This window comes from Gallinula chloropus, assembly GCF_964237585.1.
Source record: "Gallinula chloropus genome assembly, chromosome: 23".
In the NCBI taxonomy this organism is placed as follows: Eukaryota; Metazoa; Chordata; class Aves; order Gruiformes; family Rallidae; genus Gallinula; species Gallinula chloropus.
In genome coordinates, this window is record NC_140108.1 from 4,894,461 (window position 1) to 4,918,862 (window position 24,402).

The window sequence follows — 24,402 nt, forward strand, 5'->3', positions numbered from 1 at the left end:
GAGGAGCCGGGTGGCAGGGCTGGCTCTGGAGCTGGGGGACCTTCTCCAGCCGTGACCTGCGCTAGGTGATCATCGCCAGAGCCAGCTCCAGGGGAAGAAATATCACCTCTCCGTCTCTGCTCCGTGTCCGTCCTCCTTTCTCCTCTCCTCCTCCTCTCCCTCTACTTCCCACTCTCCCTCTTCACTGGCAATCAGGGCAGAGTGACATTCCCAGAAGCCGATCAGCAGTAACAAGGTTCCCCTCCCCGTTACTCACAGCCAGGCAATTCCTTGTCCCTGCAAATCCTGCCGAGCTGGGATGTCCCTGGATGCTGCTTCTGAATGCTGGGGATGCTCCAGACACAGGAAAGGCTTTGGATGTGCTGGATGCTGGGAAACTTGAGATGCCAGGGATGCTGGATTGTAGGATGCTCTGGATCAGGGAATAATCTGGACCCCAGGATGCTCTGGATGCTCCAGCTGCTGGGATGCTCTGAATCTCACAATACACCAGGTGCTGGGATGCTCTGGACTTCAGGATGCTCCAGCTGCTGGGGACACTCCAGACCCCTGATGCTCAGCTCTTGCCCCCTCAGCTGATCCTGGCTGCCCGCAGAGCTGTCCCTGGGGCCCCACCGAGCTCCTCGGTGCCTGAGCTCTGCTGCCGCTGCTGCAGCCAGAGCCGGCGAGGAGCGAGGAGCGGCAGAGCAGCCCTGAGGCGAGTCCGGGGATGCTCCCAGCCAGGCTCGCCCGTGAGGAGGAAGATGCAACACGCAGGAGTGTGGGAAGGTGTCTCTCCCCCGGCAAAGGTGCGTCCAGCGTGCAGGGGTGTGAGTGTGTGTGTGTGTGTGTAGGTGCCAGCCAGACATTTACCTGCTGCTCTGTGATGCACAGAAAGGGATGCAGAAATGCCGAGTAGGAGGAGGTGGGGCTGGGGGGGGAGAGGAGGGGATGAAATGAAATGCTAATGAAAACAGGGATCTGGTCTAAACTCCACGAAGTGGCAGCCAGAGAGTTCCCTTTTCCTCCTTAAAGAGACAGCCAGAGCTCTGCCTCCCCTCCATAGGCTCTGCCAACATCAGAGACCCCGCAGGTCTGTGGCCAAGCCCAGCTGGCAGCACGGAGCATGAGGCTCCAGCCTCCCTGCCAGCCGATGGCTTGTTAAAGGCAAAATTTAACAAAGCCAAATGAACAGGATCAAACCTGCCTGGAGCTGCCGGCTCGGGAAGTGGGCGAAGGGACGGGAAGGACTCACTGGCTGCTTCTCCAGCAATCTGCATCCAGGGATGGAGGGTGTGAGGAGAAGCCAAGGGAAATGGCTCTTCCCACTCTGGGACAACCAGGGGATCTGCCCCACCACACCGGGCTTGTGTGGGGTGACCTTGGTGCAGCCCTCGCAGGGGCAGCCCTGGCTGGACCCACGGCTACGTCCCTTTGGCAAGGGGGAGGCCACATGTCAGCAGTCCCCATGGGTCCTGCTGGCTTCAAGACACTTGGGTGTCCCATGCTGCCACCTCCACGTTTCTTGTGGTCCTTCGCAGGGACTCATTTGCATTTTTTAATTGCACAGTGGCCAAAAGGTTGGGGATTTTCATGTTCAAATGGCTGTTGGGGGGAGCAGAGCTGAGGGCACGGACTCCAGCATGAACTGGAGCTGTGTGCCCATCCCCATTGTGCCAGTGGCTTCCAGTCCTGTGGTCACAGGGCCAGACATGTCCCTTTCCTCCCCCTGCTGCCACCAAAGCTTCCATTAATGTGCTTTCCTGGGAAGATGTCTCTGCAGATGTGCCAGCTGTGGACCCAGCAGCCCTGTCCCACCACACCCCCAGTGCCGACTGGGCTGCCCAGCAGCCTGTCCCGAGCAGAAATGTGTCTCTTTACCAAGATTTGCTTCTCTAATCACCTTCCAAACAACTTCTTTGTGCTTTTCTCAGTGGGCAATTCAGATCTCTGAGCAAGGGACATGAGAGATGCAAGGCAGGGCTCACCTCTGTGCAGGGACACAGCCTGGATGCAGCCCACATCTCCTAAAATCTCCATCCTGCTCAAAAACTGGGAAAACAGCTGCTGTCACTCGTACCAGGAGCAGCTCTCCTGGGAACTCACACGGGGCATCTGCCCTCCCTCTGCTTCCCCGGGACCCTCTCCTCTCCTCGGATGCTCCCAGCCAAACCCGGCCACCTCTGCGTCACTCTGTGCTGGCAGGCAGCCCGCAGCAGAGCACGCACACGCGAGGCTCTGATCGCAGCAGGAGGTTTCTTTAGCAAAGCGCCTGTACCAGGAAACCCTCACTTCCTCAGCCCATCTGTGCTGGGAACAAGCAAGAAAACCCACCCCGAGCCCACACTGCAGCAGCCTCCCCGGCTACGATAAATCAGCCCAGATTTATCCCAGCTGGGGAGTCGTGTCACCGCACAGAGCTTGTGCTTCCATCGCAGCCCCGCTGCATCCCAACCGCAGGAGCATCTCGGTTTATCTCCAGTGCTTGGGATCAGATCAGGAATGTGTCCTCCACAAGCAGGGGTCAGGGTGGGGGTTTGTGCACTTGGTTCGGGTGCGTGTGCTGGGGAAGTGAATCTGGACTGATGTGAGTCGAGTGTGTGTGAATAAACCTGCCTTGGAATGAGGGCTGAATCCTACCGTGTCCCCTGCAAAAGCTGCTCTGCTCCGGCAGTTCTGCTGGCCTCTCTGTGCTCTCTGCCCTGCGCTGCGTTTCTGGACACATCTGCAGGGGATCACGGTTTCCACCAGCTCTGCTCTCCAGTGCCACTAGCAGGGAAAGCAAAACCAGGTTGTCAACAGCCACCCGAGTGTCAACATGGGGAAACAAAGGGCTGGTGAGATGGAGTGAGGACAGCTGGATGGCTGAGAGACCTCAGGGAGGACGTTCAGACAGTCCAGTGCCCAACACAGCAGCCTCCAGCAGTGACATTTACTCTCAGGACTTCATTCCCTCAGCCAGGATCGCTCCTGGGGGACGGATTTTTGGGCAGAGCCTGGCTAGCTGCCTTCCAAAGATCTGTGTCCCCATCTGCGGAAGATCCCTCTACTGCCTGCCCTCGCTGAAGCTTTCGAGAGGCACTGGGGACATCCTGCTCCCAACACCTGAACTGCAGCCATGGGAGTTTATCAGGAGAGTCTCCCTCCTAAATCCAGCCCAATGTAAGGGCCACGTGATGGTGGCCGGTGGCATCATGGATTTCTCCACCTTCTCCCATCTCCTGCCTCACCAGCAAAGCTCCATCCTTCGGAGGTCACTTCACAGCCTAAAATTATGGCAGGATACCTCCGCCCCTTCCAGGGCCCTTCCTTTCTGCCAGGCCCCTTTGTTGTGACAATTGCTGCTGGAACACAAACCCTCTCCTGCTTCACCTCCCAGAAAGCTGCTCCCCAAACGTGTGGAACCCCCTGAGCCCAGGACTCAATGAGCCAGCCACGTGCACAGCACAGCATCCTGCAGCTCCAGAAGCAGGTGGAACCCTCCCCAGGGTTAGGCTCAGGCAAGGGAGTGTCATCAATCCTTTCCTGGGTGTCCAAGCATCGGTGGGACACAGGTTTGGAAGGTCACGCTCTGCCCAGCGCAGGGAACACTTGGTCCAAACACCCTTGGGAAGAGCCCACCGTTTTCAGCCCAGGCACTTGGGTCCCCTCCTCACCCACGAAAGGATGTCCATGTCCATGTCCTTGTCCAAGTCGCCTTCCTCTGCTCCAGAGGCACTGCTGGAGGCCAAGAACATCTGGATGCCACCAAACACGCTGGATCAAGACTGTCACCTAGTGGCAACAGAGCTGGTAAAGGTTGTACGATCCCGCAGAGACCCCACGCACTTCCCACACCAGTGGGACCCAACAGCCTTTAAACCTCCAGGCTGCAGAGACAGAGTTTGGGGGGGGGGGTGGGGTGGGGTGGGGGGCGGGGCTTGAGTTCAGCCGTGCCTGGGAGAGAGCTGACGTGCAGGCTCCCTGTGTCCACGTGCAGCCCATATGCTGAGTCTCTGGGGCTGCTTTTCCTTTCGGCAGCTCTCCCGCCTCTTCCCAAACCCAACAGCAGAAAGCTAAAGGGAACCATGGTCCTGCCCTGCCCTGCACCCTCCTGCGCCACTCTCCCGTCTGCTGTCCTGGTGTCAGCGTCCTGTCCCACGTCAGCACTGAGGAGCCGCCCGCCAAAAACCAGACAGGCACCAGAGGACTGAGAAATGGAAGTCAGAACTAATTTATTTCAGGAAAAAAAAAAACAAAACCCCAACAAACCACCTTGTAAAAAGGAGGGGGAGGCATCGATTACAAGCTCTGGAAGCTCTTGTCAGGACAGCGCCAAAGAAATCAGCTTTATACAACAGAGAGAAAGGGGGAGCAGGAGGGGTGCAGGGCTGTCCACCAGCTTCCCCAGCCCTGCGTCAGCAGCCCCAGCACAGGGTCAGCGGCATCCCGGCACTCGTCCCCCTTCGCCCTCCACCACCGTTAAAGTGCAGCAGGGAGAGGGGGGAGAGGGGCTGGTTCCCACGCCGACCACCCCAGCTCTTGCCCTTCCCCTGCGGGCCACAAAATGCAAAACCCCAGTGCCCAGGGCACGATCCAGCTCCCTCATCCCCAGGGACCTGCGTGGTGGCCCTGAGGACCAGCAAGGACAGGGATCTCAGGCCCACAGTTCCCAGCAACCTCACGCAGAGGCACATCCAGGGCAAAACTCTCCCCAGGAGCTACCCAATTCTAGGGGTTGGGGTTGGATTAACCTCCAGTGGGTGCCAGGACAAACGTCACATCCACACTGAGCCCATGTGTCCTTGAGCAGGCAGGGCAGGAAGAAGGGATGCCCCTGGTCCCACATGCCCCAGGAGAGATGCACATCTCTTGTGGGACTGTGGAGAAGCTGCATCCCTTCTTCCTCCGTCCCAGGCAGGAGCCATTCCCAAGAGGAAGAGCCAGGACTCAGCAAGAGCTCCACAGCACGTTCAGGAGCCTGCAGACAGCCCCTGGGGAACCCAGCTCAGCTCTTCCTCTCAACTGAAGCCCCCTCGTCCGGGTTCCCGCTCCTCTCAATATATTATAACTATTATGTGCAAGTAGTTTTGCATCAGAAAACCCCGAGCCCTCCTCTCTCCCCTGCAGCTCCAGCCCCAAGTCCTCCCCTCAGCCCTGCTCGTTCCTCAGAATGTTCCTCCAGCCCCGGGGTGTCGTGGAGAGCAAAGCGTGAGGGCAGCTATTAGACAGGCAAGACTCCACCACCCCCCTCCCTCCCCAAACCCCGGCCATCTCCCTCACACACACCCCCTGCCCGCGCCACCGGCTGCAAGGACAGTCCGCGAGGGCCGGATCACTCGTCGCCCTCCTCCTCGTGGTGGTGGTGGTGGCTGGAAGGAGGAGGTTCTTCCACCTCTTGTTGGTGGTGGGCGTAGTGATGGGGGCTGGGACCTTCAGCGGGCATGTTCTCCTCCGCATTCAGGTAGACGTTGAAGAGGGCTCCCTCGTGGCTCGGCTCCTTCCCGCAAGCCTGGCAGCTACAGTGAAGTATCTTCTCCACCAGCTTATCCACCCTGGGGATCTCGTCATTGCCTGGACAGTCCAGTGTCACCTGGGGAGGAAGAGGGCACCATGAGCGAGCATGAAGGCTTGATGGCCATCCTGCTGCTGGGACTGATGGGGACACTTCTGCAGAGTGACAACTGTTTGTCACAGCAGTCACATTGCTTCCAGCAGCCCCCTCCTCCCAGGCATCCTGGGACGGGGTGAAGTCACCCAAGGGACACCCTGGAAGGAAACTCTACACAGGGAAACCTCGGGGATGGAAAAGGACTTGTCCCAAAGGAGCGGCAGAGCAGAGAGCCCTGGAGCGAGGCCATCCCCAGGCACAGGCAGGGATACTCACGATTTCCCACATGGACTGGGCTGGCATGCAGGAGTCGCAGTGAACCAGGGACTCTGTGGACTGAGGGAAGGTGTTGGGGACACTGTAGCTGAAACACTGTCCCAGACAGGCCCTGCGAAGACAATGGGAGGAGTGTGTGAGGGCTCAGGGGAGCTGCCTGCTCGGCCCACAAAGACAGAAGGATCTTCCACCTTCCACTCAGACAGACGGCAGCCGGGCAGAGCAGGGCATCACACCTGGCTCCTTGTGTGACTGACAGTCCCCAGAGTGCAGACAGCAACCAGCTGCACCCAGCTCGGTGCTGAGGGCGGGTCCGTACCTGTTCTGGATGGACTTGGACTCGCAGCCGCTGTGCCCCACGATCTGGGTGATGTTCTTTGCCTCACACCAAGCACTCTTGTCTGGGAAGAGGGCGAGCTTGTTTATGGGGGGCGGTGCGGCCAGGAGCAGCGCTGGGAAGAGGACACCAACCACGAACCATAACATCATGGCCAGCTCTGCCAAAGTCCTATGACTGGAGACAGAGAGAACAGCGTTAGCAGGAAGGAAGATGGGTGAGCTGGCTCATTTCTCCAACCTCATGGCAGCTCTTGGCTTGTCCTCCCAATGTAGGGAGGCCCACACCTCCCTCCACAGCCAGGGAGGCTCCCCAAAATGCTGCACAGAGTCCAGGACACGCTGTGCTGCCTCTTCCCTGTTCAAAACCAGCTCTGGAGCAGGCAGACACCTTCATGGCTTCTCCAGAGCTCTGTGCCAGGAGCCACAGGTAGCTTTTCACCATTTCCCACCCAACGTGGGGCTGGGAGAAGTTTGCAAAACAAGAAGTGTCACTGCCACGGGCCCAGCCAGGCTGGAGAAGCTGCGGAGGGATGAGATGTTTTCTCTGGGGAAGGAGCACACTTCCCACTGCCTCCTCTCCCATCTCAGAAGCTAGAGCCAGCCTTGCTGCCAGCCTTCCCAGAAAAGAAGGACCACTTTTCCGGGAAAGAAGCTCCCTCTCCTCCTGGAAATGCGCAGCAGGTGTCGCTGCAAGGCAGCAGCAAGCAGGGGGATGTGGAAAACCTCCATTCAGTGGCTGGGAACCCGCAGGGAACACCGGTATGGCATTTATTTTGTACGGAGACACTCACGTTTAGCAAACAGTTGCTCTGAGGACGGGAACTGAGCCTGCGGAGCCTCTTAGTACTGAGTGGAAACCTTGCTTGGGTGAGAAGTTACTCACCCCAGGCTGTGCTCGGCCGAGGTGCCTGTGCTCACGCTCACTGGGGAAAGGCAGATGGAAAAGCATCACAGAAACAGGGACATTTTTTCCTCTGTGGGGTTTGGATGGAGCTGCAGCGAAAGGCAGACACTGACACTCTCCAAAATATTCCTCAGAACCACGTTATTTGTTATTTCCTTCTATTTATTTATCCAGACGAAGCTCCAAAGCCCACACTGGAAAGAGTCCTGGCGATGCCTGTGGCTCCTGGGCCCAGCCCTCTCATGCTGGAGAGGAAAACTGCTGTGTTTATCAGACACTGGTGTCAGGCAGCTCCGTGCTGCAGAGTCCCTGCCGGGCGTTCCCTCTCTCCACACCAACACATCCCTGGCCAGAGGACCACCACGTTTAACCAGACCATCCAGACAGCTCACTAAGCACCTCTCATAGCCCCAGCTCAGATGTCACTGGGGTTAGTATGTTACCCCTCCACTGAGCCCAACCTCCTGGATCTTAATCAAGAGAGAGACAAGAGAGAGATGCTTCCCCAGCCTCCATCCCCAAAAAGGGCATCCCCATTCTCTGGGCTTGTGATCTCTGGAGGAATCAGGTGAGGTACCTGCTAAATGTTCTTATTTTTCGGTGATAGGAGAGCCATAGTGGCCTAACACAGCAAAACCTTTACAGCCCTGGCTTCCTCAGCTGCCCAGCACGTGTCCACACAGACCCCACAGGTGCCCAGTGAGCACACCCCCAAAAAGCAGGGTTTAGGGGTCTTGGTTTGGGGCAAGGTAGAGCGTTTTACCCCCTGGCCTGGCACTCCCATTACTGAGAGTGATGTGGTTAAATACATTTGTCCTGCAGAAAACTCTCAGGGCTTATTTCTGCTCCCTGATTATTCATTTTTCATTTCAGTGGGGGAATACTGTGATTTCTCCTACGAGGAACACGGCTGAAGCTGCTCACACACACACACACACACACAAACTCACACACACACACACATTCGGTTTGCTTGGCTTTCTGAACCAAGCATCACTCATTCCTCAAATGCCAGCAGCTCCGTGCTGAGGAACCCCCATTCCCAAAGGGGACTGCAACATCAGAGCTGGGATGTGACCCAAACAGCAATCACAATCCCCCAGGGAACAGCCGAAATTCCTCTGGAGTCAGCACACAAGTTCACTTCCACCCGCCCAATTAGGAAGCAATTTCCTTCTGTCCGAAGAAAGGTGGTGGCTGGTTTATTTCCAGGGGTTTTGTGCTTCTCTGCCTGGCAGCAAAGCAGCAAACATTTCTGCCTGTGCTGACAGCCCTGTTTCCCTGGGATCCTTCTTTATTCCTGGTGGGAGGTGTTCAACAGAGAGGTGTTTCTGCAGAGCAGACCCACTGCCAGAGGCCTGAGGGATCATCCCCGAGCATCTGGGCGATACAGAGAGGAAGATGAGTGAGGTTGTGCTCCACTAAAGCTCAGGCAGGACCTGGCCTGGATTCAGGAAAGCACTTAAACATACGCTTCAGCCCTCTCCTTCCCAGAGGGGGGATTGTGTTTGTAACCAATTCCCCCAGCACCACAGCCGCTCAGGTCTGCGGGGAGAGCCGGGTCCCTCCCCAGAGCTGGAGCAGCTGCAGCTTCACCCTGTTCCTCGGGGCACTGCTGCGCCCCACGGGTTTAAGCTCTGAACAGACCACATCCACGTGGTGTTTTCCTTCTCCTGAGCAAGCCCTGGAACCCGCAGGGCCACGTTTCTGGTAAGGAGCAAGGTTTATGCCAGTGCCTAGGAAAACATCTGATGCAGCTGAGTTTGGGAGGGAGCTGGGGCTGGGAACAGCCTGCTCCCAACTGCAGCGTGGTTCGAACCAGTCATGCGAACAGAGCTGCCACTAAAACCATTCATCTGACAGCAGCCACAGGGTCGGAGACAAAAGCACCGTGTTCCTTCTCCCCCAGGCTGGGAAGGGAAGGGAAAAAAGAGGACAAGGCACCCGAGCAGGTTTGCAAACTCCCGATTAAATAAAGGCAGTGAGCACATTCCTCCCTGACAAGCTAAATTACACGTTGCAGCCCCTAAAGAACAAGCGTGTGCTCCCCAGCGCTGACCCCGGCCCTGGCTCAGCAGCAGCAGCAGGCACTTCCCTGCACACAGGGGCTTCTTTCTCTTCTCTGCACCGGGGCACGGTTGGGCTGTTGGGTTTTTCCCCTCTGTTAGTCAAAGCTTTTGAAGCATAAAGTCCAGTTCAGTTCCGGCAGCCCCACTGGCTGCGAGCGACCCCCCCTCTCCCCCTGCAGAGCCGCACGGCAGCTTCCTCGGCCACACTGGAGAAATCAAATGACTCAGCCCTGGAGCCTGGCACATCCCTGGCTCCAGAGACAAACAACAACTCAGCACACGCACAGCTGCAGGCTTGTGGTGAGCGGCCCTGGAGCCCTTTTCCAGCCTCTCCCCATGCCCAGGGAGCTGAGGGGCACCATGTCCAAGGCTGACAGGTCCCCACTGTACCAGCTCAGCATCCCTGTGAAGCCCGGAGAGCCAGGCAGGAGTTGTAACTCACAGCTGAGCCTGGATCTCATGGTAGCTCGAATGTTTTGTGTCACCTTCCTCCCATCCCAGCACTCCCAGGGACTCTCAGGAGTCCTGCAAGCAGGACAGTCCCCGCCAGCGCCTGGAAGCAGCTGGGAAAATCTACATCCTTCCATCGGCTGGAGGACAATCACGGGAATTACCTCGGAGGCCACGTTCCCACCACCCAGCCCACAGCTGTTCCTGGCCATTTGGAAACCAAACACTTCTGGAGGAAAATAAAAAAGATCTAATCAGTTTTACCCTCTTTTTCCAGTGGGAAGTTTACACCATAATAGAAGGCGAGCCTGCAGGTGGACATGGGGAACGTTTCATGAGTAGTTTAACATATTTATAGGTATTTTTCTTATCCAGAATCTTGCAATTTTGCCAAATACATAAAAACACAGACAGGTACATTGTGCTCATGGCCACACACGCAGCATCCCAGGTTCTGAGAGAGAAGAACCCCCTAAGCTTTATAAACATTGCTCAGCCAAGGCTCAAGGCTTGTGGATACTGCACAGGAACAGTGTCAGCACCACACTGTAGCTCGGGAAAAGCCTGTACAAATGCAGGGAACAGCCTTAGTTCAGCCTGAATCAGTGATTCAAGTCCTTGCACAAGATGGATTTCAGCAGAGATGGACAAGGTGAAGGTTTCAGCTCTTGGTCTGGATCAGAGCTGGGACCTCCACCTTCCTCTCCTGCCTCCCTGGCATGGCTGTCCTGCCCAAAGGAGCTGACTTCCCACCCAGCCATACCATGTTAAGCTGCCAAGAGCAACCCCAAGCTGGTGTTCTATGTGAATCACAGGATCACAGCAGCAGTGGGCCCTGCCTTTGTCCCCATCTAGTTACTGGCACCATTTTGCTGAGAAAAGCTGCTGGAGGAGAAGATGAGACCCCAAAGACACACTGCTGAGTGCAATGCTCCGTGCCTCAGTTTCCCTATTTGTAAGAGCAGAGATGGGAAGTGCTGCACAGCAAGAGAGCTGACAGATGCAGAGTGTGGGAAAGCACGGGGAGGTCTCTGGAGTGCCAGACCTCCTTCGAGGGAAGAGGCTGCCCGGGGCAGGAGGGGAGGGACGGCTGCCAGCAGCCCTCACCCCCCACGACGCTGCGGCACACGCTCCTCCTGCCTCACTGGGAAGGTGCTGGGGGGAAACACTGTGCTGCAGGGCAGGTGGGATGGGGCTGTGCTGTGGGGGGGTCACACAAGGACACTGTGCTGTGGGGTGAGGGGGGGTGGGGGCGCTTCCATGGGAGGAGGTGGCCAGGAGCCGCCTCTGCTGCAGGTGGCTGTGAAGGCTGGAAGGCAACAGAGGCATTGAAAAGGAAGCAAAGCCACAGTGAGCATCTGATTGGTGACAACTGGAAAGATACATACACCTACCCCAGAAAGAGCCAGGAGCACTGCAGGGAATGGCCTCTTAGGAACCTCATCACCACCACGACTCACTTACCTAGAATATCCTGAGTTGGAAGGGACCCATAAGGATCATTGAGTCCAACTCCAACACGGAACAAGAAATACTACGGGTATTTCTATTGGTAGGAAGAGTTTATATCTGAACTGGGAAAACCTGAAAGTTCGCTATGGACTGAAAAAGATAATTAAAGGAACTGATTTTATTCAGCATGTTCCCCTATCCAGTACTCACCCCTTTTTTTTTCTTTGAAATGTGCATTTTGTAGCTTTACATTTTCCAGTTTGGCTGCAAAAAATACACAGTGCAGCATCCTTTAGAGGACTCTGCCTGCAGGAGCCCAAATGAATCTGATCAACAGGGGAGAGGGAAGAGAGCTACACACTAGAAACATCTAGAGGTAATTCTTCAGGACAGCAGGACAGAGGAGAGCTTAATCCAACACTAAAGCCTCTTCTGAGCTGAAAGTTTCAGTCGTGCTTTGCTGAGCTGCAAAATCTGGGAAGAAATTGCCAAAAAAAAAGGGAGCTACCCTAGGAATTTTGCTATTTAACATGCAAAAGAGCCATTCCTAACAAACTTTTAGATAATGGAGCAAAAGCCATGTCCTTCTTGCTGTGGATGTGGCTGTCTCTGCTCCTTTCAAAAGCAGGAGATGGTAGAGCTTCCCTTTCCATGCCGTATCAATTTCCACTCGAGCACGGTCAGGCGATTCACAGGACTAAAGCAGGAACAGAGAAAAGCAGCACAGCATTTTCAAAGCTCTCTTCCCTCCCAGGATTTCAAACGACTTTGGGAGTTTAAATCTGGTTTCTTGACTGTGCACCAAGAAACTCAGTTTATGTGTCTGGGAAAAAAAATCCAAGCTCCTTTACCTACAAAACTCATGGGAAAGCTACCTGTGGACAGGCTGAGGACAGGGTCCTAAAGGAGCTCTGCTGGAAAAAGGACACAGTACTGGCCTGTGGAGGAGGCAAGAGTAATATAAACAGTTTCTGGTAATTTATTTCAATTTCTTCAGCAGTAAGAACGATCATGGCCAGGAAAATGCATCAACCTAAACTGCAGGAATATATCCTAGTGCCATACCACCCTCTCTTCCCTCTCTTATTCAAGCACCTGCTTGAAATACGGGACTCTGCAGGCCCCAAGAGCAGTGGGAGCAAAGATGGGCTGCGTTGGGGACCTAGAAAACAAGCCCTCTACGAGCCTCCAGCAGTTTTGGGGAGCAGCAGGACCAGGATGCCTTGGTGAACTGGGGAAAGGCAGAGCATTAGGGGCTCTGTCTGAGAACCTGCCAAGGAAGGATGGCTCTGCACCATGCCTTGGCTACAACAGTCCCCAGCGGTAGGTCGTACGCGAGCGCACTGCAGATAATATGGCAAAGAGGCGCTTCCCAGCTGTTAGCAGCGCTGCAGCCAGAGGCCTCGCTCGCATGTCTGGACCTGAGCAGGGCTCGACTCCCTCCTGCGCGTCCTCCGGAGCCGGTGCTTCCCGCAGAGCCGTCCCACACACTCGCTGCAGGCAGAGCCACCCAGGGTGGGCAGCACTGCCAGCCCAGCCGGGGCTGGGGACACAGGCTGAAGCTTTGGGGGACCCTGGGTGGACTCAGAGCCCTATCACAGACACTGCTGCCCCCCAGCTGGGCTGCTCACCCTAAAGCCGCCTCTGACCCCTGCCAGCACCAGTTTCCCACCCGGCATGTAAAAGGGGTCTGTCCCTTCCTCCTCCACAGCATCACTGACCGAGAGCCCGACCGCTAGCACTCACCCGACGGCATCTCCCCAGAGGAGCCGGCTTGCTCGGGAGCGCAGACACACACCGCTTCCCCTTGGAACTGAAGCTCCAGCCTCTCCCCTCCTTTTTCGGTGAAAACAGCTTTCACGGGGCCGGCGGTGAAATCTGCACCGCCCCTGGGAAGGGTCCCAAGAGTCGCTCACTTTTCCCCGTGTTTGATTTGCACACAGGCACCAAGCGATTTCCCTGGGGAGCTTCTCCCAGCAGGCCCAGTTCTGCTTTCACTTAGAGTGAGGTAAACTGGGACCGGCTCCTCCAAATGACTCCACTGGTGCAAATGAGATCAGAATCTGGCACCGCTCGTCTTACTCAAAACAAGCATAACTGGAACCAGATAAAACCAGTTCTAGTACATAGTGGCCACCAGGATTATGATTTTTTTTAATTCAGCACACACTGTGTAAGGCCATCATCACACAGCCAGGGATGGGAGTTGTCTGGGATGCCAATCATGCTGCCTGGTGGCTCGCTCGGTCATTCATTACCGAACCTGCTTAATAAACCCAAGCCCTGTCCTTGCGAGCGGGGCTGTGCTGGCGGGATCAGGTTCCCAGCGGGAAGGAGAAAGGAGTTTGTGGCTGAGCTGTGGATCTTTCAGCCACAGCTCAGGATCCTTCCTGCCATTTCCCTCTCCCTTTACACCTCTTGAAGCCCCAACAGCAGAGATGCAGCTGACTCGAGCGCTGCTTTGCCCTCTTTTCATCCCTGCTTTACACCACACCAGCCTTCGCAGTTTAGATGGCATAAAACCCAGTGTCCGTGCTCTTTACCCACGGCACTGACCGCGGTGTCTCCGGTGCCGAAGCATAAACACACGTGGCACTGCAGGGCCAGAGGCTTTCGGGGGTAACCTAACAGCTCACAGCCTGGTTGGTATTTTCAATTGCTACCAGACGTGCTGGGGACTGACCCCATGCTTGACATTCAGTGTCTCCTAAAACTGCGGGATCAGTCCCGGCAACAACAACGAAATCAAACTGTGAGGTGAATGCTGTGGTTTTTTCCTCTCTGGACAAGTCATCCAAGCTCTGTTTCAGAGCAGAAGGAGGTTTGAGCCACTTCTGAAAGCACAGACTGATCCTGACACCACGGCCAAAGCTCAGCTCCAAAGAACTGTAATCCTGGTCCAGCCCCACTCCACAGCTGGTACAAAGGAGTGTGGGGCTTCTCCGTTCCCACTATCACTACTAGGAAAGCCTCGTCCCCCTCAGCCCCATGTTGCTCCCTCCCTAAACAGCCCCCTGCAAGAAACAAAGGTCTGGGTGACGCTGCACAGCTCCTGCCAGCGCTAACGGGAGGTGGAGAGCACAGGCTGCCCCTCATTCCCGCTCCAGGCCTCCCCAAAAGGACAGGTTTATCAGCAGCTCAGGTTTTTAAGAGTCTGTTTTGAGCAGTTGAGAAGTTTATCTGCCCTGAGCTGTACCCGACCCGCCGGCACTCTGATCCTGGCTTTATTGCAGCGGATCTCCAAGCCCGGGTGACGACAGCAGAGGAGTTTTTTATTTTCCAGCAGACTTTAAAAAAAAAAAAAAAGAGGGAAAAAAAGAGCAGGAGCAAGGCTCTAGGACGGAGCAATTTCCCAGCTCTGCCTGCCCTGTGGTCGCTGCAGCTTGGACACAGGAGCCGGCAGAGGTATTGCTAATGCTTTAATGGGAACAGCACAGAGCAAGGGCAGGAATAACCATCCAGGAGTTTACTCGGCTTCTTGGGCAGGTTTCCCATGGCCATACCAGTTTAACACCGCTTTGGCAACGCCAACAACACGCCACGAGCAAAGTTGCTCCAATATGACCAGGTCTTCAAGGCTACTCTAAAAGCAGTGTGGCTTGGGGCCCAATCCTGCCCTTCCTGGGCACCCAAAACTCCCTCCAGCTTGACTGTTTTCTCCTCGCTCCGGAAAGACGACCGGGCACTCGGGAAAGACTTTGCTCATTCACCCTCTTTACAAGACCGCAAACTCCCCAAGCTGGAATTCAGAGCAGAGAGGTCAAGCCAAGAGCCTGGATTCTTCTCTGAGCTGTTTGCAAACACTTGGGATTTTTATACTAAAGGCAAATTCCATTTCCCATCCCGCGGTTTGCAAATTTGAGGCGAGCTGCCTTTTCCGAGATGGGAAGGCTGCCTTCAAACAGCCAAAGTGCCTCTTGTGTACAGCTGATTTTGGGCTGGTTGGACATGGCAAAGGGGATGTTAATTTCTTAGGCTAAAAATACAAAGGGAAATTTGTGCCTCGCCGTATCATTAGGATCTTTCCCAGTCCTTTCAGTTGGGAGCAGATTTAAAAACAAACCCAAAGCTAAACCCGCACGGTGAAGCTGTGGTGCCCTGACCCCACAAACACTTCACAGGGGCTGAGTTTTGAACCTGATGGGGTTAATCCCATGTCTAAAAGTTGAGATTGAGGAACAGAGGGTAAATTTCTAAAGGGACAGTGCCCTCGTAAGGAAAATGTTAGTAGGCAAGTTAAGGCATAAGGGATCGTCCAGATCAGCTTTAACGCAGCCTGAAAATGAGCTGAAGCATGTTCAGTCCCCAGAATGTCTCCCAGAGAGAAAGAGAAATCCCCACTGTGAGTAAAACGCAGAGATCACTGTACAAAACAAATAAGGATCGGCACAAATGCTTAGACAAACTGAAATACTACGTTCCAACTCAAGGAGCAGGTAGAGACATATCGGGTATGAGCCTTTGTAACGTTCCAGTGAGCACACAAAATACGTGCAGGGTGCAAGGATGTAAATTCACCCCCAGTGCAAAGTTTTTCAAGTCACAGAAGTTTACTGCGCTGCCAGCTGGAAGATTTCCTGCCTTTAGCTACCCGATAACTACTCCTCATCCTCTGGCCTTGAGGTTAATCGATATGCTGAGCCTTCCTGTCCTTCCCTCCACCGTTTTGTTCGAAACCCGAAATAGATGGGGAGGACTCTGTACCACAGATGTGCAGCCGGCCCGGCGCAGCTCCCCAGACCCTATTCTTTTATATTATTTGAGCTAAAGCGTTAGTGGAAATACTTTAACGATTGCACAGCAGATCTCCCGAAGTCTGCCTCATCTGCAACTGATTTCTGCCCGTGGCAATATTCTCATCCTCCCGGCCATCAATCACCGGGGGAGGGGGGGGAGGAGGGTTGGGGGGGGGGGCAATAGAAAGGAAAAAGAGGCGGAAAAATCTGGTGCTGATCAGCGGCGGGGAAAAAAAGAGCAGCAGGTCCGCTCCGTTTTGGGGCTGGGGTAGGGGAAAAGTAGGGGGTACGCATACAAAGCCAAGGGGTACTCACCACCCAGGCGACGGCGGGTACATCCCATGGGGTCCGGGGCCGCGGGCGGGCGGTTACAGCCCCGCGGTGCCCGGCGGCTGCCGCATCCTCGGCGCCGCGGCCCCCGGAGGCGCGGGGCGGGGGGGGAGCCTGCCGCCTCCCTCCCCCCGGTGCCGGGCTCCGGGCGGTGCCGCCGGCCCCGCCGCTCGCGATTGCACAATCGGGACGGGAGGGGATGGAGAGGAGGTGGGGGGGGGGGGGGGGAAGCGAGAGGAGGGGAAAGGAGGGAGGGAAGGAGGGCCGGAGGAGGGAGGGGAGCGCCGGCTGCAGCGCCTGCCCGCCCCGCCGGGGCTCCGCCGGTTTATGGGGCGGTGCGGAGAGCCCCGAGCAGCCCCCGCCGCCCGTGTACGGCCGGAGAGAAGCGGCGGAGCGTGGAGAGCCCCGCGGAGCCCTGGGGGGAGGGATTGGGGGCGGGGGCAGACTCCCAAACACCCCCGGCCCGGCACGGAGCTCGCACCGGTGGGTCCCGGCCGAGTGCTGAACGTGACCGGGGTGAGCCCGCGGGGAACAGCAAAGCCCGAAGGTGACTTCCCGGCCTTGCTGCTACAGCGGCAAAGTCTGGCTTCGGCTCTCCGAGCACCCACAGCTCCTCTTCAAGCATAACACTTCGTAGGGAGTGCTGGGGCTGAGTCCTGTCTGCCGTGAAGGCTTTGGGAAAGCTCTCCCAACACCACAGAGGATGTTTTTCCTATTCTTCTCTTTTCCCTTCCTCCTTCTCTTCTCTTTCTCTCTCCCTTTCCCATTAAAAGCCTAACAGCCTAATACAATCCCAGTGAAACCCCATTCATCGCTCCCTTTCAGTTGGGATAATTGATGGAGACCGGAAAGGCTCTGTTCCTGCACACAATTAATGTAATAGAGGCCTCCACATTAAACACTGGCACAGCACCACCCAAACCCAAGATACCTGCAAGGCTCAGATGGGCTCTGCTGGCTCCTGTTTGGGTGAAGATTTGCATAGAGATCAGAGAAGGAGGAAGAGGAGATGGTAAGAAAGCAGCAAGGCTGAGAGAAGTGTTGGTCGTGCCCTGGCAGTGGTCCTGGGGAGAAGCGAGGAAAGCGAGCTTTGGGGCTGGGTGTTAGCTGGAGGAGGCTGGAGGCTGCCAGCCAAGGAATGGTTTCCCACTGCTTGGTTGCTTCCAGCTCCAGGACAATAGGATTTTGTAAATAGGATGGCAAAAACCTGCTTCCATCATCACTTTCTTATCCTCCCAGATACAGCCTACCCTGCCCTGAACTGTACCGGGCCAACAACAGACAAAGGAGCAGCCTTTCACCACGATCATATACCCCACTGGGAGCCAAATTGTGATCTCCCAGTGTTTCCACCCAGTGCTGAACTTGGGCTTATAACTGATCTCTCCCTGCTCCTCATGGCCTGCATGGCCAGTGGTGAGCTCCTGCTGTTCTAGTCTGAAGGAAACAGTGAGTGGAGACATCAGAGGCTTGGCAGCAAGCTCTCAGGTCTGGGGGCAAAAGACAAAAAATAAGATGCAGATGCAACAAGAAGCAGCAGGTCAAGGGCTTTAAGGTCAATTTCAGCCAAGTGTACCAGGCCCATGGTTTAGTATTTTGATGTGCTTTGTGGGATCCTCAGCACTGGGGTGTGATTGCTGGGAGTGGAGCGCCAGGCTGCACGCAGCGATGTGAGCCAGCGTGCAGTTCATTCACTGCTTCCCACTATTCAGTCGTGTTCCAGGTCCATAAACAGCCAAGCAGCAGAAAAGGAAAACACAGCAATCTGTAAATCTGGAGGTGGGCAGGCACAAGGAGCAGAGTTCAGGTTTTCTGGTGTCAGAAGAACAGGCAGAGGTGCTGTGTGACAGGGCAGGCTGGCTGGAGGATGAAAGAAGCTGCTGAGAGGCTGTCAAAGCCCTGGGCCAACACTTTTCCCCTTCCTCTCTGTCAATGCAATATTGCAGCCAGAACAAGGAGTGAAGGCCTGATGCCTGCAGATGTCATTTGGACACACACTGGTTCAGACACGGGCTAGAAGCAGCCGCTCTGCAGCTGGGAGCAGAGGGAGGGAGAGCAGGGAGGCAAACTGGCAGGAAAGGAGCCATCCTCACCGGCCAGGCCCCTTGCCCCTGGCCAGGGTCACCAGCTTCAGCAGCACTTTCAGGCTCTTGCTCCACATCACCCTCTCATTTGAGGCTCTGGGGAGCTTGCTGCCTGCCCCTAAAATACCCATGCCAAACCACTCCAAGCAGTGTAACACATGGGTTAATACGACACCACTCACCTCCTAATGACAGCCCATTTCACCAGCCTCTTGAAAACACAGGTGCAGGAAGCCTTGCCCAAAATGTCCATACACCCACCCACAGCTCTTCCCCCTCTGCTCTCTCCTCTGCTGCAGGATCACCGAGGCTTTCATGCACTCAGGCACAGCAGAAACCTGCTCTCCGGTCTCCAGGAGCTTCCCTCCCTCACCCACTGTTGCTGTTTTGGGCCAGCTGACAAACACCCATAGTGCCAGGGGCTCCCCACTTGTTGGGACAGGACTAGGAACTGTGGGCGTGAGAATTAGAAGGGTGTATTTGTAAGTTAAAAATAAAACTATTCCTTTTATTTGTGTCTTAACGCAGATTCCAAGGCTCCCTGCCCATAGCTGGATGCTAGAGAACACATGTGGGGAAAGGCAGCTGGGAAAGGAAGGCGAGCAAGAGTGTATCTGTGAAGGGCTGCAGGGAGCAATGAGGGGGGAAATGCTCTCCAACATCCCCACAGCAGGACCCATGCTCCATCTCTCACCCAGCGGTTGGTGTTTCATTCACCAACCCCAAGACACACCACACAGGGTCCAAAGAAACACTCTGAAAAGCTAAACTCCCTGGCCTGGCTCTGCCATGGGCTGCCTTGCCCCAACTCCTCTCAGGCAGTTCACCTCTCTGTATCTCACTTGCAAAAGGCTCCGGGACTGCAGCTCTGAGAATAAAGACAGCTCTTTATCAGCTCCCTTCTCTCACCCAACTGTCACCTGCTGAACTCCCACTTCTTGGTCCCCAAGAAATCTCCAAGGTAACAGCTTCACACTGCTGTGTGTAAGGGCACACATGGCTGGGGTGAAGGGAACAGAACTCACGCCAGGAGATGGAGGGAAAAGCTTTACTACTAGAAAAGCTGTGGGCTGATTTCCCATCACCATCTCAAGGAGGTAAAGGGAGGGGACAGCGGTGGCAGGGACAGCAGTGGCAGGCAGGCTGTGAGGAATGCCTTTGCCCATCACTGCCGACATGCAACTCCCACATCGGTGCAGTTCCTACACCCAAGAGCAAAGATGCTCTTGCTCCTTAGTACCACCATTCCTGGTTTTTAAGATTAACCCAAAGCACATGGGGACAATGGCACTTCCCTGCTTGTTCAGACCACCAGCTCAATCCACCCTCAGCTTGTAACACACACAAAGGTAAGAAGTGGCTAGAAAAGAAGGTTCAGCCATGGAGGAATTTGAACCAGTAACTTCCAGCAGGCTTTAGGATAACTGATTTGAGCTCTGTGCTGGATCCCTTTGTGTAGGCAAAGCAGAAAGGCACGAGTTCTAGTGATAATTTGGCTAGCTGGCATGAACTGCAAAGTCCAACTTGCCTGGCCATGCGTAGGAAGTGAGATTTAGGGACAGACTCAGCTGGCAGGGACTGCGCTCGGTAGTAAAGGCAAAGGATTTATCATAGAGCTCATTAGAAAACATCTGGGCTCAGCAAATGACCTGGAATGCGACTCAGCAGCGGGGCGCTCCTCTCTTCCCCAGCCCCAGAATGTGAGCTCCCGCAGGGTAAGACTCGAGCCAGCTGTTTCCTCTAATCCCATCAGCCTTCCCTTCCACAGGGGTCCAAATGCTGGGCGAGCGGGAGAGAACGAGAAAGTCCCGTTCCCTCCCCTCGGTGACTGGGATTAGTGGTTTCTCTGTAGTGTCGTGCCAATGTATTTTGAGGCCCTGGGGCAGCAGTGAAAAAAAAACCCAAAACCCTACCCCTCCCATCTCTGAGCAAGTCCAAGTGTGTTTAATCGCTTTATTTTCCACCTTGCCCAATCGCTCCCCACTCCCAGGCACTCCAGGCCCCTTCGTCCCTCCCTCCCTCTCTTCCCCAGCAACTCAGGTCATGCAAAATCCTTCTCCTATTCAGTTCATGTCTGCAGGGGCAGTTTCTATCAGGGAGGGCTGGGGAGAAGCTGCTGGCTTTCCTTTGCAGGTGCCCTCTTCCCTGTGAGTTCAAACAGCTTTTTTTTTTTCTTTCTACTTCAAAAATACCGCTTTCCTCTGCCTCCATTACAACCAGCTAAACCCCCTCTGATAACCATCTTCTCTTCTGCTGCACAGCTTCCCCCTGCTGCAATCGCTCAGAACCTCTTATTATATTAATGATTTTTCTTGCAGCGCTGCCTCAAGTCCCCAGCCAAGCTCAGGGCCTTGTCACAATAGGTGCTTGTATGTCTTTTAGAGACAGTTCTGGCACTGAAGTGCCTACAAACTGTCAGCCCAGCAGTACAAGCTCAGAGCACACACATGTGTGCAGGGAACATTTTGCACATTACTGAAAGGAAACCAGCGCCCGCCTGAAGCGGGGTGACTCAGCCCGGAGCAATATTGCACTGCTGTTGCATAGGAAGAGGCTCCTGCACCAACTTTCTGGCTTTAAAGAGAAGCACCCAAAATCAGAAGTCTCAAAGAGACTGTTTCTGAAGTGGCATCAGCATTTTTTAATTTAGGAATGTACATGTTATTCCCTGACAGATTAAACTCCTCTGCTCCCACTCCCCCCTCCCTGCAGAAGGCAGATGCAAATATCATCTGTAAGGTGATAATATGATTTTCATATTTGAGAGGGTGTGGTTCATAGAATCACAGAAATGTGGGACCCTGAGAAATCTGCTTTCATTGCCTCCCTCTCCTCCTGCCCTGAAGCAGGACTGTGATTTTTGAGATACTACTATTGCAGCTGATGAGGAACTGAATGAAACGGGACAGGAGTTATAGCTCGTCCCTGCTTTCTTGAGTGTGCTGAGACATCTGTGCTATCACTGGACCAATCCTTGGTCTTTTTGGTTTTAATTTAGGTACCAAGGACTTTCTCACCAGCTGCTCCAATGTATGATAACCTTGAAGCCTTAGTTAAATAATCACTGTCTCATCCTGCCTCAGAGGAGTCACAGTGACCTTCTCTCTCTGCCAGCCTACCTCTATTAATACCTAATATGGATATAAAATCCACAACTCAGCAGATAGTAAACTAGAGCCTCCCACAAGCATGTCACCTACTAGGATGCTCCCAAAGATTTAAGAGTATTACTTCTCAGGCCTCAAAAGAACCCCATAAATTCCCTTTTTCTGTTCTGTCTGACATGGTGCAGACAGCAGGACTCTGTGACTTTCCCATACAGCCCTTCCAGCACACCTCCAGTCCCAGCCCACAAACACTTCTGCGTTCCAGGCTTCCAACCATCATTCAAAGATATATTTATTGACATATAAAATATCCCAATTCTCAACAGATTATCTACGAAACCATGTAAACTTCAGAGAGAATTAAACAAAACCCAGGCCCGGTGCCTGGAAAAAGGAGAGAGGGGAAGCACACATCGGCCATTCCCTCAAACAAAACCAAGGAAAACAATCCAAAAGGGAGGAGCTGGAAGAACAAAGCAGCAGCGATCGGCACGGAAAGAGGTTGTCTTACATCTGAGAACCACATCTTCAGGGAGTGTCTAACAAACAGAGGCCTTGAGCTAAAAAATTCTGCATTTAGTTCATACCAGATTAAGCCATGGGACAGAGGGCAGGAGCACTGCAGGCAACCCTTATAGTTTAAGAGAATTTATGACCAACAAGAACAGTTGGACCATCTGATACGAATTCATGTGTGTTCCAGGTCATTTGGTTTCACCCAGTCACTCCCAGGTGGAGCACAGTAACTTGCATTTAAGACATCAAGAGCTGGAAGACACTATTCCTCTCCTAGTTTATCCCAGTTTCTCTGCTTATAACCCAGTGCCTCACTGCTCAGCTGCATGGGTGAAGCATCAGGCTGCAGCCATTAATTCCCGTGCACCTTGATGTCAAACATTAAGTATTATGCCAACTCCTTAGGGAGACAGAGCATCCACAGACCCCAGAGCACCACTGTTTTGCAAATCAGACATAGGGCCATCAGGACATGAAACAATTTTCTCTTCCTGTGGCCACAGTCAACCTTTGAACCTAGACAGAAACTGCTAAAGAGAGAGATTGCCCAGCCTGGGCAGTTACCTTCAGCCTGTAGCTCTTCTCCTCTTACTACATTGGTAAGTACAGCCCTTTCTCCCTTACTGCACAGCGTCCTGGAGCAGAGGCGCAGGAGCTTGGTGACATACAAGCAGGTGACTGGAAGAAATGAAAGTGTGGGTAAGAAAGTATAGAACCACTCCCCTTTCACAACACAGCTTTACCTTGTTTGAAATGCTCTCCTTCCACAGCACACCATTGCCTTGTCCTTCCAGTATGTTCGAAGAGGAGAAGCTGAAGTATTTTGTGACCTGTGGAACACAATTCAACCCAGCACAGATGGATAATCAACTGTGAGTCCCAGAATATATACTAGCTGAATTATACAGAGCTGAATTTTACCTGGGAATGAAGTAGGTCTTAAAGCCATGACCACACAGAGCATCACCATTTCCATTTTACAAGGGAGAAACCTGAGGAGGTCTATCGCCACTGGACTCCTCAATCCTCAGGGAATGCATGGCTCATGGGGCTAGTAATGGTTTTGGGGTAAGCTGTTAGTCACTACTAACAACTTCAAGTGGAGGAACAATAGCCACTGAAGCTCCTAAAAAGAAACACACCCCTTCATGCAGCAGATTTATGAACTGAATTTGAACCAATAAGTGCACAACCTTTTCTAGGAAGGGGTGTACACTCCTAACCTACAGCTACTAGAGAAGACTATAGATGAGGAGAAATTATTTAGTTACCAGCAACTTTCTCAGCATCTCCATAAGTGACAGGAGGTGGGTATCCACCACCAAGAGGAACATCCAGCTCTGAACAGCCAGCAGTGCTATACAGCAAAGTGCTGACAGCCAGAATCACATGAGAAACAGCGATCCACAGCTGAATTTCCATAAACTATGTTCCCATTTAGTTTCAAACTCAGTTAAGCTTTTCGCTGTGGGTGGGCTATAGGCTGGGCACTCAGAGCAGCATAGAGATAGTATGCATTGCATACAGCTGCCTGTTGAAGCTGGACTGGCAACATTTGCACTGGTCCCATTTAAAAAGGCAGGGATGGGAGGTGAGGAAAAGGTTTATTTATTTCTTACTGTCGAGTGATGTGTGTTCAGGGGGAGAAGTAACAAACCCCAGCCAGCTCAGCGCAAAAAGGAAGGGTCACAGCAAGGCCTGGCTGGTTCAGAGCACTGCTGAAAAAGTGGTTTTCCTAGCAGGTCACTGATAGCTGCATCCCCACCTCTGCTGTTTCCTCTCCCTTGTAGCTAAAGCCCAAGTGCTATACCTCCTGGAAGATCACTACCACGACACCCAGTCTCCTTTAGTCCCCCTGGACACCCACCTACTTGCATTTGTAAACAAGCACCTATGTGATTTCTTTTGCATCCCTCCAGAAACTCAGAGGGAACCCAATAAAAGTATCTGGAAAACCAATTCCTTCCCCTTTGGAGAATGTGAACCCTCTGGAAGAGCTGAGTTATGCCATCGCTGCTGTATTCCCACTACTGGAATGATGTTGGCTCCTTGGCATCCTCTATTTCGACCTGTTACCTAAGTTCATACTTAAGGTGGATTTACTGAGGCAGTGACTACCTTCTGGTATCGTGCTTATGTTATACCTAACACAGCAGTATCATATTCCATACAGGACATAGATCCCAGCATTCTCCCCTTATCAAATTCCCATTTACACCACAGTCAGTGCTGATGGTCCCAGTGTTTTACACTAGTGATTCTATAAGCAATCACTTGCTGGACAATAAAAGAGGATTCCTAACTTGCCTGAGATTTGCCATGAAGAATTCGGAGCCATGTGAGGATAGCAAGTGGTTGAAGAACATACCCTTCTGGATGTCCCAGACTATGAAGTAGGCAGCCTTCCCCTGAGACTCCACAACCTGCCAAGTAAAAAACCAGTCAGAAAGGACGGCTGATGGAGTCAATGGCTCAGGGCTCAGAGCCCCAGCTGCATGCCACATTCCCTCTAAGACTTATCGCTGACCTTGGCTACAGCTTCTCCCATCCTTAAAACAGGAATTATAAAC

At 53.9% G+C, this 24,402-nt stretch overlaps 1 protein-coding gene across 1 annotated transcript; it reads right to left on the minus strand.

Moving 5' to 3' along the window:
- Positions 1 to 5,268: 5,268 nt before the first annotated feature.
- On the minus strand, positions 5,269 to 6,354 carry LOC311200441 (neuroblastoma suppressor of tumorigenicity 1-like). Its single transcript, XM_084274670.1, has 3 exons — positions 6,165 to 6,354; positions 5,846 to 5,957; positions 5,269 to 5,551 (listed from the first exon to the last, which is right to left on the minus strand). Exons 1-3 carry the CDS (start codon positions 6,332 to 6,334, stop codon positions 5,294 to 5,296), a joined length of 540 nt encoding a protein of 179 aa, XP_084130796.1. The 5' UTR covers positions 6,335 to 6,354; the 3' UTR covers positions 5,269 to 5,293.
- Positions 6,355 to 24,402: the final 18,048 nt, after the last annotated feature.

Excerpts from the sequence above, each read along its gene's own strand:
- LOC311200441 (XM_084274670.1), bottom strand. The coding sequence starts at position 6,334 with ATGATGTTATGGTTCGTGGTTGGTGTCCTCTTCCCAGCGCTGCTCCTG. Across the intron at positions 5,958-6,164 it reads TCCAAGTCCATCCAGAACAG|GGCCTGTCTGGGACAGTGTT; the intron begins GTACGGACCCGC and ends TTGTCTTCGCAG. Across the intron at positions 5,552-5,845 it reads CCCAGTCCATGTGGGAAATC|GTGACACTGGACTGTCCAGG; the intron begins GTGAGTATCCCT and ends CTTCCTCCCCAG.